This window comes from Staurois parvus, unplaced genomic scaffold, assembly GCF_062004578.1.
Source record: "Staurois parvus isolate SC_StPar_1 unplaced genomic scaffold, SC_StPar_1.0 ptg000155l, whole genome shotgun sequence".
Lineage (NCBI taxonomy): Eukaryota > Metazoa > Chordata > Amphibia > Anura > Ranidae > Staurois > Staurois parvus.
This window is the reverse complement of record NW_028317951.1, coordinates 28,698,597-28,712,680: the sequence shown is the minus strand read 5'-3', so window position 1 is coordinate 28,712,680 and position 14,084 is coordinate 28,698,597. Positions and strand designations below refer to the sequence as shown.

General features: G+C 39.0%; 1 protein-coding gene across 7 annotated transcripts in view; it reads left to right on the top strand.

The window, feature by feature from the left end:
• The window catches only part of MCF2L2 (MCF.2 cell line derived transforming sequence-like 2), a 371,113-nt gene that overhangs the window by 313,166 nt on the left and 43,863 nt on the right, over positions 1 to 14,084 (top strand). For all 7 annotated transcript variants that reach the window (XM_089675584.1, XM_089675583.1, XM_089675586.1 and 4 more), the window contains exons 22-26: positions 1,290 to 1,511; positions 3,254 to 3,346; positions 10,484 to 10,562; positions 11,542 to 11,611; positions 12,044 to 12,150. In XM_089675584.1, the coding sequence (XP_089531710.1) occupies positions 1,290 to 1,511; positions 3,254 to 3,346; positions 10,484 to 10,562; positions 11,542 to 11,611; positions 12,044 to 12,150 (571 nt within the window). The remainder of the gene's footprint in view (positions 1 to 1,289; positions 1,512 to 3,253; positions 3,347 to 10,483; positions 10,563 to 11,541; positions 11,612 to 12,043; positions 12,151 to 14,084) is intronic.

Sequence of the window (14,084 nt, the reverse complement as noted above, 5' to 3'; positions counted from 1 at the left end):
GGTCCTCTGCGGATGATATCTGTCCAAAGCGGTGATATCCCCTTCACTGGTATCTGTTTAAAGCAGCCAGGTCCCCTCCAGAGATGTTTAAATGTGATATAGCCAACTCACATTAAGATCAAGGTAGAGACATAAAAGAGATCTTCCATAGTGTAAATCCGTTTATTACACTTTATAAGACATGTATAGCCAATTGCCCACTCATTTTTCATTAAGATAAACCAAGCTGTAAAACCACATGCTATGGGTGTATTTGCATGGGTTTTTAGGTGTAGCAAGATGGCGTCCATGACGGAAATACGTCACCACGTTCCTACGTGTTATGTCCCGTTATCACGTGACTTCCTCAGGGTAACGTCATTGGTGACTTCCTGTCCGCAGCAAAGGCGCCATTTTGTCGTAGTCCACTCATATCGTATGTTTTTCATAACATTATTTTTATATGTTCATATATATTTGGGATTTTTTTATGTTATAACACAGCACTTGTCACTATTGTGCAGTTTTAATCCCTCAATAGGGATTCACTTATTGTCACTTTGTTTTCAGTTTTGGCAATTTAAGCCACTGTGATTATTATTTTGTGAGTTATTTGGTCCCAATTTAAGGTATTTGTCATCTACCATTTATTTGTCTTTTCACATTATTTTTAGTCCCATTTGAACTTTTTTTGGTTTCACAGTTTCGGTTTACAACACCATGTTCAGTCACTTTTGGTTTTCACTTTAGATCCCTGACTGGATCAGTTCACTTCACAATAATATTCACATTATATACATTTTTAGTCGCGTATTAATAATTATTATTGTATTCCTGCACTAACAGATATTTATTAGGGTAAGCGCTGTACCAGTTTATTTAGAATATTAATGATAATATTTTATTATACAATTATAAAGTCACAGCTCACAAACTATAATAAAGATAATACCTCAAATTTCCTTGGTAGTATTTGCAGAGCAAGAGCATTATGTACACATAGGTGGTTTATACAGCCTTTTTTGGCAGCAGCCCCAACAGTTGTAAGCCAGAAGAATTTTTGAGATTTCCACTTAATTTTACATTTTCATTGCAAATAGGGACAAAATATTAATCTGTGTCACTAATGGCACCAAGTAAATGTCTCCACTACCTTCCTTTTGGTGAACATGGAGGGTGAAGGGGACCTTCATTGCTTTACCTACAGGTTGGCAACATTCCAACCAATCATACCAGTAAGCACTAGGCAGAACTGGGAAGCTGCATTTGAATGCCATGAAATTTAGTTGTTTGTGGTCCTTTTTCCACAGGGGGATCTGAGTGACCTAGGGAAGCTGCTCATGCAGGGCTCCTTCAATGTGTGGACTGACCACAAAAAGGGCCATAATAAAGTGAAAGATCTGGCCAGATTCAAGCCAATGCAGAGGCATCTCTTTCTGTATGCCAAAACCCTTCTCTTCTGCAAGAAGAGGGAAGAGAGCACTGAGGGACATGAGAAGTCACCTTCCTATAGTTTTAAGCATGCTTTGAAGGTAATGTGCTATTCTGTTTTACATTTCAATGTGTGTAGTGCATTATTAAATGTGTCAATAATCAAAACTTTCTTGTTTACTAGTGGGGAATGTTTTTTTATTGCTTTCTGTGGATAAATTTACCCCCTATTTATCCTGGTGACCATTGTCAATGGAACTAATTTTGATTGAAAATAGAACATTACAGATGTGTTGCAACTGAAGATGAGGGATAATCTGTTCTGGTGATTACTGGGTCAGACGGATTTCCCCTCACTTTGGAGAGATCTACTATTTCCTGTTGAGCTTTGGTAATGGAAAATGCAATATTATGGAAATGTTACTAGCACTAACTTGGTGATTAACACTGTAATCAGAACTTACCATTTAAGTTTGTTATTGATAATAACAGTTCTTGGTCTTCAAAATGTGTGCCTGGAAGTATTTACCCATTTTTTAGTGATCATGAATAATAAGGTAATTAAACCTGTTCTCACTGGCTGTACGCATATATGGGGTGGCTGGGCAGTTGGGCTTTAACACTGAGCCGCAAAGCATATGTGTCAATGGGGAATTGCTTTTCTGTGTTTAGAGCATGCTCACTGCATGCTCTCAGTGCAGTAACTAAGCTGTCACTTGTGTTCAGGAGCTTCCCATCATGTGAATGCTGTGACAGCCAATGACAGTGGTCACAAGATCGGAAAGCCTGCTTCCACCTCCCAGAATTTAGATCCTCTTAAAATGCTAGTGCGGCTGCAGCAAAGGGTTAAAGTGTATTTTACCCCTAAATGTAATATTTAAGCTGTGCATCTGCGTTACCATGTAGTTGAGTTAGCACGTGGTTGTGTTGGTCATTTTCTTTTGCTGTGCTGTGAAATACCTGGTGAATCTACCATAACCATCCATATTCCCATCGCACACGTTCTTGGAGAAGGCTTTAGGATACTGGGTGCTGCACCAATCACCAGATGGAGACTGGCTCTTACATGACATTGTGCAGATTTTTTACCAGAACACCACAAATCTTTAAGTTGTCCAGACAGCTTTATTGAAGTATGATCGCATCACAAACAGGAAAGTGCAACATTTTGGAATCACGCAGCACCCCTTCGTCTGGCATGTGATCACATGCCTGACTAAGTGGTCCTGTGTGACTCTGAAACATTGCACTCCCCTTTTGTGATGTGATCATTCTTCAATAAAGCTGTCTGGACAACTTAAAGATCTGTGGTGTCCTGGCAAAAAATCTGCATTGGTGAATCTACCAGTCACCTTTCTTTAATATTTGCAAGTTGACCTCACCAAGCCCAGAAGCAGATCCATGCTGGTGTGATCAGTGATCAGTTTGCGGGTCAGTGCCTCCCTTTTGAAGTTACTATGGTGTATTGCCATGCACTGCAGCAAAAGTAAAAGTCGCCATAATGCGTCATCAGCATATGTGCATTGTGGTAACACACTCTAACACGGGCATTGTTGCAATGAATAGATATGATTCGGCCCTTCCATATTTTCTCAAGGCATTGGTGGAAGATCTGGGCAGTGGGAAAAGGTCAGTACAGGCAGCTTATTGTGAAGGTTATGTATCTAACCTTTTACTTTATTTCAGCTCTTCTTATTTTTCTCTGTCCATGCAAAATTGCAAATATGCTTTTAATGCAACTTTTGACTATGAGGACAATTTACTGATTTAAATACAATTAACTGATTTACATTTGCCAAAGGTTATTTTATTTATGATAATCATTCTTTGTTTTTGATAACAGATGAGTTCTGTTGGTATCACTGAAAATGTAAAAGGAGATAATAAGAAGTTTGAAGTGTGGTATAATGGCAGAGAAGAAGTGTACATCATTCAGGTAAAATGGAGGAATTAGAGAATAAAAGCAAATGTTCCACTGGCTAAATTTTTTTTTAATTTTTTTATAATGCTTGCACTGAGAATGTTGATGAGCATTATTTCCTGTTACACATTCTTAGGCTATGAAAAGTTACCAGCAGCAGTAAATAGTACTTCTGTTTTAATGACACTGCAACTGTTTATTTGATTGGTGTATACCTTTTCATAGTCCTACTTTCATCAGGTTCTCCACTGCTGTGAACCATTCAGCTCTGATCGTGTCCCAGGCTTAAATTCTATCTGTTATTTATATGACAGACAACACCAGCCAGCACTGATGCAGCTGATGTACACTTACCTGGTCCAAAGCTGGGCATTCAGATGACTCTTGGGGGTTTATTTACTAAAGCTGGAGAGTCCAAAATCAGACTCCCTTCTGCATAGAAACCAATCAGCTTCTAACCTCAGCTTGTTCAATGAAGCTTTGGCAATGAAACCTGGAAGCTGATTGGTTTCTATGCAGAAGGGAGTCTGATTTTGGACTCTCCAGCTTTAGTAAATAAACCCCTTGATGTCAGCTGCAAAGTGCCAGGGGCATATTAGAGCCAGTGTGGTACTTCGCATTTACCTAAAAGAGGGTGTGTACCTTGGGCCTGACATCATAAACACGCAGCATTTAATAGCAGGGAACGCTGCAGCAAGAAGGTAACTGTAACAATTTAGCATTAACAGTACATGGGTATCTTACAGTGGATATAAAAAGTCTACACACCCCTGTTAAAGTGTCAGGTTTCTGTGATGTAAAAAAATAAGACAAAGATAAATAATTTCAGAACCTTTTCCACCTTAAATGTGACCTATAAACTGTACAACTCAATTGAAAAACAAACTGAAATCTTTTAGGGGAGGAGGGAGTAAACATAAAAAAACTAAAATAATGTGGTTGCATAAGTGTGCACACCCTCTTATAACTGGGGATGTAGCTATGTTCAGAATAAAGCAATCACTATCAAAATCATGTTAAATAGGAGTCAGTACACATCCGCCATCATTCAAAGTGCCCCTGATTAACCCCAAATAAAGTTCAGCTTTTGGTCTTTCCAAACATTTTCTTAGTCACATCCTACAGCAAAAGCCATGGTCCACAGAGAGCTTCCAAAGCATCAGAGGGATCTCATTGTTAAAAAGTATCAGTCAGGAGAAGGGTACAAATTTTGTAGAAGAATTTACAAGACATTAAAAATACCATGGAACACAGTGAAGACAGTCATCATCAAGTGGGGAAAATATTGCGCAACAGTGACATTACCAAGAACTGAACGTCCCTCCAAAATGTATGAAAAGACGAGAAGAAAACTGTTCAGGGAGGCTGCCAAGAGGCCTACAGCAACATTAAAGGAGCTGCTGGAATATCTGGCAAGTGCTGGCTGTGCGGTACATGTGACAACAATCTCTCATATTTGTCATATGTCTGGGCTATGGGGTACAGTGGCAAGATGGAAGCCTTTTGTTACGAAGTAAAACATCCAAGCCCAGCTAAATTTTGCAAAAACATATCGGAAGTCTGACAAAAGCATGTGGGAAAATGTGTTATGGTCTGATGAAACCAAAGTTGAACTTTTTGGCCATAATTTCAAAAGATATGTTTGGCGCAAAAACAACACTGCACATCACCAAAAGAACACCATACCCACAGTGAAGCATGGTGGTGGCAGCATCATGGTTTGGGGCTGTTTTTCTTCAGCTGGAACAAGGGCCTTAGTCAAGGTAGAGGGAATTATGAACAGTTCCAAGTATTAGTCAATATTGGCAAAAACCTTCAGGCTTCTGCTAGAAAGTTGAACATGAAGAGGAACTTCATCTTTCAGCATGGCAACAACCCAAAGCATACCTCCAAATCAACAAAGGAATGGCTTTACCAGAAGAAGAGTAAAGTTTTGGAATGAGAAAGAAGAGGAACAGGAGGCACCAGACTAAGTGCAGTATATTAGTATAACGTTTAATTTGTAGGTATAAAAACACTCACAAGAACAAGGATAAAATAAAGCTAAGTGTTAGGGTGTATGACCACTCTCCTCCATCCTGCAGGGTATAGCTGAACATGCCAGAATGACAGCTGGAGCCATGGGTGCAGTAGAGAAGATCTTCCTTGGGTATGAGGATGTAATGGAGTCGGTCAACGGCGTCTGTAACCCAGAAATGGCCGCACAACCAGTGTCAAACGCACCGGCGGAAGTGATGTCACCGGAAGTATCAGAGGGTCAGTGGGAAGATCTCAGGAACACAGACCAGGCTATTCGCTTGGAGCCTCTAGCTCCTTCTATAGGCCTGATAATGTAAGGGATGAAAACTACTTAAATAGAGCAATGCCGTCATAATGGGACAGCAAAGCTGAACTGAACTTAAAGAAACAGTACAGTGTCACATTACAAGCAATTTAGTCTGAAAAGGGCTATGCGTGAGAGAGGCAGTGCTCAAGGGGATATCATAAAAATTGTATGCTCAGATTCATAATTTTGGAAAAATATAATCTGTAATGTGCTAAATGAATTTACATAAAATCAAGTACATAACAAACAATAAAAAATTACAGAGATGTACAGGGAATGTATATATGACTGAAATAAGGGGCCCAGTGTGTAAATCCAATATGCTTCACGCTCGCAGAGACTCTTAAAATGTTCTGCCATAGAAGATAATTTGGGGATATGTTCTAAGACCCATACTGAGAGCCCTATGGTAGATTTTTGGTGGTGTTCTATGAAATGTCTAGGGACGCTGTGCTTGTCAGATCCTGCTTCTATGAGGTGTCTGTGTTCGCCGAAGCGTTTGTGTAAGGTTCTAATTGTTCTTCCTACATAGAATAATCCACATGGACAGGTCAATCAGTAGATAATGTATTCTATAGAGCAGTTATAGAACTCTTTGATAGGATAGATTTTTCTTTTTATGGTATAGATTTTTTGACCATGCTGAATAAAAGAACATGTGAGGCATAATGCCTTTTTGCACTGGTACATTCCAATCAGGGGGATGAGTGTAATTTTGGGTTTGGCTTCTGGAATTGGTTTGATCCTACTAGTAGCTATTTTACTTTTTATATTTCTGGCCTTTCTATGTGAGACTTTTGGATGTTCCAGAATGGATGTTTGTAAGAACAGATCGTGCAACAATATGGACCAATGCTTATGCAAGATGTTTTCCATTTTCTTATATTGAATGTAGAACTGTGTAATAAAACGGAGAGGTTGTGTGTTATTACCTGGGGCTACTGTATCAGACTTATGGGCTGGTTTATTGTGATAATGTTGAAATGCGTCTTGAATGAGAGGGGCAGGATATCCTTTTTCCAGGAATTTTTAGCTAGAGTTTTACCCCGTGTGATATAGTCAACTTCCCTATCACAGTTGTTCCTAAGTTGACAATATTGACTTTTTGGGGATGTTTCTGACCCACCTAGGATGGTGGCAACTCCGATAATGAATACATGAGTTGCTAGCTGTGGGCTTGACATAATTTTTAGAAAAAAATCTTACTATCGTTATGGCAAAGATATAGATCTAAAAAAGCCAGAGTGTGAGGGTCTTGCACATGGGTAAAGGATAATCCTAGGTGGTTGTGGTTACAGTGTTGTACAAATAGGTCAACAGTGTGGGAGGGACCATATCATATGATGACTATGTCATCTATGTATCTCCCATAGTAGACAATGTGGGCAGGGGATTGTTGTTGGTGATATACTGTAGTTCACAAAAAAAATTTGCATAGCTTGGGGCAAAATTCGCGCCCATAGCTGTGCCATTTGTTTGTAAGTAAAAATTGCCCTCAAAGTCAAAATAATTATGCTGTAAACAGAAATGTGTGACATCCAAGATGAACTGGGCTTGTCTGTGGTTCATCAGTGGGTCTTCAGCTAAGAAATGTTGGACAGCCTGGAGGCCTACTTCATGTGGAATTGATGTATAAAGAGATGTGACGTCCAATGACACCCAAAAGGTATGTGGGTTCCTAGCTATAGTGTATCAACTTTTCTAGGAGATGTATACCGTCTTTAATGTAGGAGGGCAGATTTTAGGCTAATGGTTACTAAAAATAATCAACATAAAGGGAGAATGCACTGGTGACACTGTCCATGGCTGCTACGATAGGGCGGCCTGGTGGGTTTTGTAGGTCTTTATGTATTTTCGGGAGGTCATAGAAATAAGGAGTCTGAAAAAACTCCTTTTTTTAAAAAGGAAGCCTCCATTTTGGTGATGATGTTGTTCTCTAATGCTGAACTGATTAATGTCGTGGCTTCTTGAAAAAAAACTGGCAAAGGGTTATGATTCAGTTTTTGATACATATTATGATCTGAAAGTAACCTGTTGGCCTCTTTGTAGTCTGTTCTGTTTTGAATGATGATATCATCACCCTTATCAGCAGATTTAATGACGATATCTAAATTATCGGTAAATGTTTTTAGGGCAATTTTTTCATGTAGAGTGAGGCTGGAAGTTTTGGTGGACATACATGATTCTGGGTTGCACATGCGGACGAAATCAGCATATACTACGTGGTAGAAGGTTTGAACATAAGATCCTTTATTGTGAGTAGGATTAAAGATGGACCTCAGTCTCAAAGTGATGTGCTGTACTGGGGGAGACGTGGGAAAGTGTTATGAGAGCCACTCGATGTCAGCATTATAATGTTATCAATGTAAAGATCCTCCAGACATCTCAGGATGGGTAACTCTGAGTCATCAAAGGATGTGGTCTCCATATCAGATGGGGAAATAGGGTCTGTTTGGGGTAAGTTTGTAGCTGATAGGATATTGTAAAATCTTTTAACTGTGATATCTTGAACAACATGAATGGGTTGGGCTGGACCGGGGGGGGGGGGGGCAAAAGTGAGACCTTTACTTAGTAAGGAAATATTATAAGCAGAAAGTTCCAAAGTGGATAGGTTGTAGATCTTTATAGTTTCCTGACTTTCTCTTTTCTTTTGTTTACCTCTTCCACCCCTCTTTCCTCTCCTGTGTGTTTTCTTTTTGTAAGGTTAAGTGGAGGGCATATCACTAACAAAGTCTCAGATGTTTTGGGGAGTGTGGTGTCAGAGCCAGAAGTAAGATGAACCTTATCTGTAAGGGTAGAACTGGGTATATTATCCGTAAAGGTATGTGTAGTGTTATCAACTGTGTTGACAAATGGCACTGTGCCTATGTCAACTGGGACTATAGTGGATGCCACTGATCCTTCAGAATGTAGAATGTTGGGTGGTGTGGTGTCTGTTCCTTTTGAATTATTGGAAGAGTCCTTGGTTTTACTTTGTGGTTCGGTGTTCTGGAGAACATCGCGTTCTTTTAATGTAGGATCATGGGTATTTTTAACAGAAGGGGTTTTAATTCTACTGATTCTGTTTCGCTTGGGCAGGGGAGGGAGACTAGGAGGTGGAGTATTATTATTGGATATACCAGAAGTAGATGGATGATGGGATATAGCTGTATTGGAGGGTATTGGAGGCATTGTCCTGAGAGGATGAAGGGACATAAGTGGTATGGGTAGACCTTGTAGGCCTTGGATAACATGACAGGATATTTTCCAGTAGAAGATTCTGTTACAATTAAAATCGTCTATATCCCTATTAAATTTACCTATTTTGTTACTAATTAAATCATCCTCTGATTTTTTAGTACATCTCTTAAAGGTAGTAAACCATGTAGTGGGGAGATGTGGGATGGATTCAGCTATCTTTTTAATATATGTCTATTCTTTTTTTGAGAGATTGAAACTTCCTTTCTCTTTGTTTGATAATGACTTGCATCCACTTTTCAGTACATAAATTGGATATATCATATATGTGACCATTCTTTTTGGAGCTCTGAGTCTAAAAATGAGCATTGTTTCAGTACTCCAAGACCCCTAGGGGACATTTGTTGGCGTACATACTGTTCCAAAAAGAAGCTGTCCCACCACTGTTGGTTGGCTGTGGAGAGAAGATCTTCAAGTCTTTTAAATTGTGTACTTAAGTTGGGGCGACGATGATTAGGGATCAAGTATTTATTATTAAAATATTCTGTAGGAAAAAAGGCATAGAGTTCATCATGTATCATATATTTTGCTTTTTCTATATGGAAAATCAATTCCATAATTGTAAGGGATATATATGTACAACTCAAGCTGCACAGATATTGCCAAGTCAAGATGTATCATGCTGATAGACTCATACCCAAAAAGACTGAGTGCTGTAACAAAATCAAAAGGTGCTTCAACAAAGTATTTGTTTAAGGGTGTGCACACTTATGCAACCATATTATTTTAGTTTTTTATTTTTACTTCCCTCCACCTAAAAGATTTCAGTTTGCTGTTCAACTGAATTGTACAGTTTATAGGTTACATTAAAGGTGGAAAAAGTTCTGAAATGATTTATCTTTGTCTCATTTTTTTACATAATAGAAACCTGACATTTTAACAGAGGTTTGTAGGCGTTTTATATCCACTGTATATGTTCTTAAGAATGGGTCACCTGGGGAACGATTTACTAAAAGGCAAACAAGCTGCTCACATTGCAAGAAAAATGTATCTTAGCTTAGTAAATATCTTGAAAATTCCCTTTGCAAAGAATACTCAATCATGTTCAAGTAAAATAAAAAAAACAACATTTTTGCTTGCACGTGATTGGATTGTAGAAGTCAGCAGAGCCTCACCTCATGCATCAGCATGCAAGTTCTGGGGAAAATTCTCTTGTACATTGGACAGTCTAATTGCCTTTAGTGAATCAAGCCCATGGTGTCCCACAATTTTATGCAGTGCATCGGCGATGATGAATAATTATTTGACATATATGGCAGTAGTGGTAATCTATAGAAGCTTAAAATGACTGATATACACTCTTTGTTATTAGTGTTAAAAACACATTAGGTATCAGCAACAAGGTTGCCGAGTGTTGTGTACAGGATATCAGCTGATTCTTCTCTCTCACAACAAGCTAATGCGCTATGTACGGTAAGTAAATATACCAGCAAAGACTGATAGAAAGTATGGAAGATGACAAGTGATTTCCGAAAAATTACAGAAATTACACTGATAAATCTGAACATCATTTATCATAGAACATCTTATGCAGTTATTTTCTGTATAGAACATGAGTTTAAAATGTATCTGTTTTTGTATATTTGTAGGCATCATCTGTTGAGCAGAAAAATCTGTGGGTTTCTGAGATTAGAAAGGTACTAACAGGGCAACTTGAGGCATGCAGAGGTAATTAATTTTTCTTGGAAAACTATTGGAAATGATCATTACCTTATTGATGATGGATAATGAATAATAGGTATCTTTACATTACCTCAATGGAAGTTTTTTTTTATTATGCATTATACTTCTATTGTAGAGTCACCCATAATACTGTGCTTGATGTGCTTAGTAAAAATCTATGGAAATGCACCAAAATGTTTGTCAATGCAAATGTTACAATGCTTTCATGTACCTGTATGCGGAGCCTGTGATGATGAGGGTGGCCTTTTGCACAGTTCTTGTTTGAACACCCCTGCATTGCGAAATAGGAACTACAGGGGCATAGGAAAGGCACAAGTGCCAATGTGTAGCTGCTATAAGCAGGTACTTGGGAGAGCTGGTATCTGATGAGCAGAGGTACAGATGGTGATGCACTGTGGTTGTACCAAGTTCACTTGATGGTGGTCACCGAGACTTACATGAAAACAAGTCACAAACAACAATCGGGCACTGAGGTACAGAGTCACTAGCAGAATTGTGGTCAGTAGCACAGGCAGATAGTAAACAGGAGCAGGCAAGCATAATCCAAGAGCAAGGTCAGACAGAAAACCTTGTCGGTAACAGAATCACAGATGCGCTTCATGACTGGATCAAGGCTGAAGACTATACAGCACAGATCCAATGCAGAATACAGGTTTAAATAGACTGTTTGTCAGCAGTGAATGTGCTCATACAGTACATGTAAATGTGCACTTTGTCTTCTATGCTTACATATATGCGCATTACCCTGACACTGGGCACCAGTTTCCTGACAGATGCATATCAATGCACATCATGACACGCACAGTATGACACATGTCCACATTCACTACATCAGTGCATTGCAAATGTGTTAAAAATGCACATTGACATGCATTTTGTGCATTTCTTTAAACAGAAAAAATGTCTGAGAAAGCTTTCACTATATACTATGCCACATAACAGTGAGCTTTTTTCTATTTTACAGAAGCTAGCCAGTTACATCAGAGGATAACAGAGAGTGTGTACCATGCTCCAATGAATTCTACAGTTACTAGGTAAGATTTAAATTGCAGACTAGTGTATAAAAATTACGAAATTACTGCAGATCTAGGTTATTTTATGCCACAAAATTGGACTAGATCTGTATTACATTTTGCAGCAGAGAATGAGAAATGACTGTGGAAATATCACATAGGGGGAGATTTACTAAAGCTGGTGCACTCAGAATCTGTGCAGCTATGCATGGTAGTCAATCCGCTTCTAACATCAGCTTGTTCAGTTGAGCTTTAGCAATAAAACCTGGAAGCTGATTCTGAGTGAAACCAGCTTTAGTACATAAACCCCACACACCCATGATTGCCTGTAACAAGTTTAGCAATCTGTTTCAAAGAATTATGTAAAACATGTTCAACTTGTTCTAGTGACAATTGTGAAGTACAATGATATTAGACACAGGTGGTATTTTTCACATTTTGTTTTAACAAAAGGTCAAACAAAACATCTCTGAACAATCAAACTAAAGCAGAATCTACAAGTCACAATTCATTAAACAACAAGAACAGAACAACAAGTCCAGCAGGAAGACATACAAAAGGTATGAGTAATGAGCTGACATTTATTGAAGCACTTTCAAAGTAATAAACATGACATCTTTGATTAACTACTCCATCGTAATCATTTATTTTTATGTTGTGCCGATATTTTTTTTTGTATTTTCGCATTATTTTTTTTTTTTTTAAAGACCCAAACAGAGGCAATCCACTGAATAATGTTGATCTCAAGTGTTTTGGGCAATGGAGCTTGCAAATGAAGTGTATTAGTAATGTTCATTAAGAATGTGAACAATGGAATTATGAACAGAAACTGACGCTACCAGTATTATTATTAAGGAAGTAGCAACATGCAAATAACAATAGCAGTCTGGTTTCATGTTTTGTGCTGTTTGATATGCAAATAGAAATACAGTCAATTCCCTAGCACTCAGTCTATGCAACCGGCACACAGACCTTTAAAAATTCTTTATTTAAAAAGGAGAACAGCATCTGTTACAGTCTGATTGGTCTATTAGCATGGAAATACAGGTAACTGAGTACAGATGGGTCTCATACTGCTACAGTTAAAGGATCGTTTACACCATGGTGCAGAGACATCAGTTTTTCTGCATTCGTTCTGCAAGGGCACAACAAAATCTATTGTTCCCTATGTGCCCTGTTCACACCACAAGGCTAGTATGACATGTAGATTGTTTCCTGCACAGGAATCTGTAACGTGTATAAAACTCATGAAAACTGATGTAAACTGATGTCTCTGCAAGTGAAATCTGCATGTCAGTTACCATCAGTTTTTCTGCATGTATTGTGTGAACTTTTGCGTAAATATTTTAAATATATCTTACATACATGTACCCGTCAGGGACGGTGCTTCCACTAGACAAACTAGGCAACTGCCACTTAGGGGGGCTTTGGCACAGCACAGACCGGCATTCACTCTGTGTAGGCTATGGACCTCTTGTATGAATTCTTCATTTCTCTGCAGAGTCCCCCTTTCCACATACACAAGAAATGATGAGGGTATTATGGTATCTTTACTCTGCACAATTGTCTCAGCCTGTCCACACACATGACCATTTAGTACATATATATAAATATATATATACACACTATAGATATATATATGACAGTATTCCATATAGCAGTGAAGTGTCGGCTCATTGATGACATTAGCCCAGGACACCGGGTTGTCAGCAGTCTCTGATCGGTGGATTGATCCGTACATCTCTGGTACACACACTGGCACACACGATCCTCCAGCTCTACCTTCTTCTACACAGCTGGAGCCAATCAATAGGCGGGGGTGTGCTCTAGTTCCAGGGTTAACCCTATGTGAGTAGGATGATCGAGGCCCGATGAGAGAGGGAAGCAGTGTAGTGCTGGGAGGCCACCTGTCCTCATTGAGAGCCACAGCCTGGACTCTGCACCTCGGAAGGAGCCATCAGAGGTAAACCAAGCCTAGGAGGATGGCTGGTCATGGAGGTGACAGGAGGAAGAGGGGGGAGGACAATGGTCAGGGTGAGGGGAGTGGATGCTGATTGATTGTGTGGGATGCCGCCACATCATGAATGATCCTTCAGCTGAGGGGAGAGACGGTGGGGGGCAGGACAGAGGAAGACGCTGAGTGTCTGGCGCCAGTGTTCCTCTCAGACTCAGTCCCTTACTGCAAGTCGCTGGCGGCTGCTGATCACTGTGGAGTTTTGTAACTGTCTTTTTTTTTTTTGTTTCTCTGTTTGATTGGTTAATACCATTTATTTATATTTGGTAATATATATTTTGTCTTTAATATTGGTGCTGGTGGTATCTTATGGCACTTATTTTTTCAAATTAAAAGAAATTTAGCAGTTTTATGTTTTGTTGTTTTTTGTTGATTTTAATATTTTCTACTGTTTTTCAAATTTTTTTTATTTAATTTTTTTTTTTGGGGGGGGGGCAAGTAGCTGGTCCTGCCTAGGGCACAAAATAGGGCACAAAATAG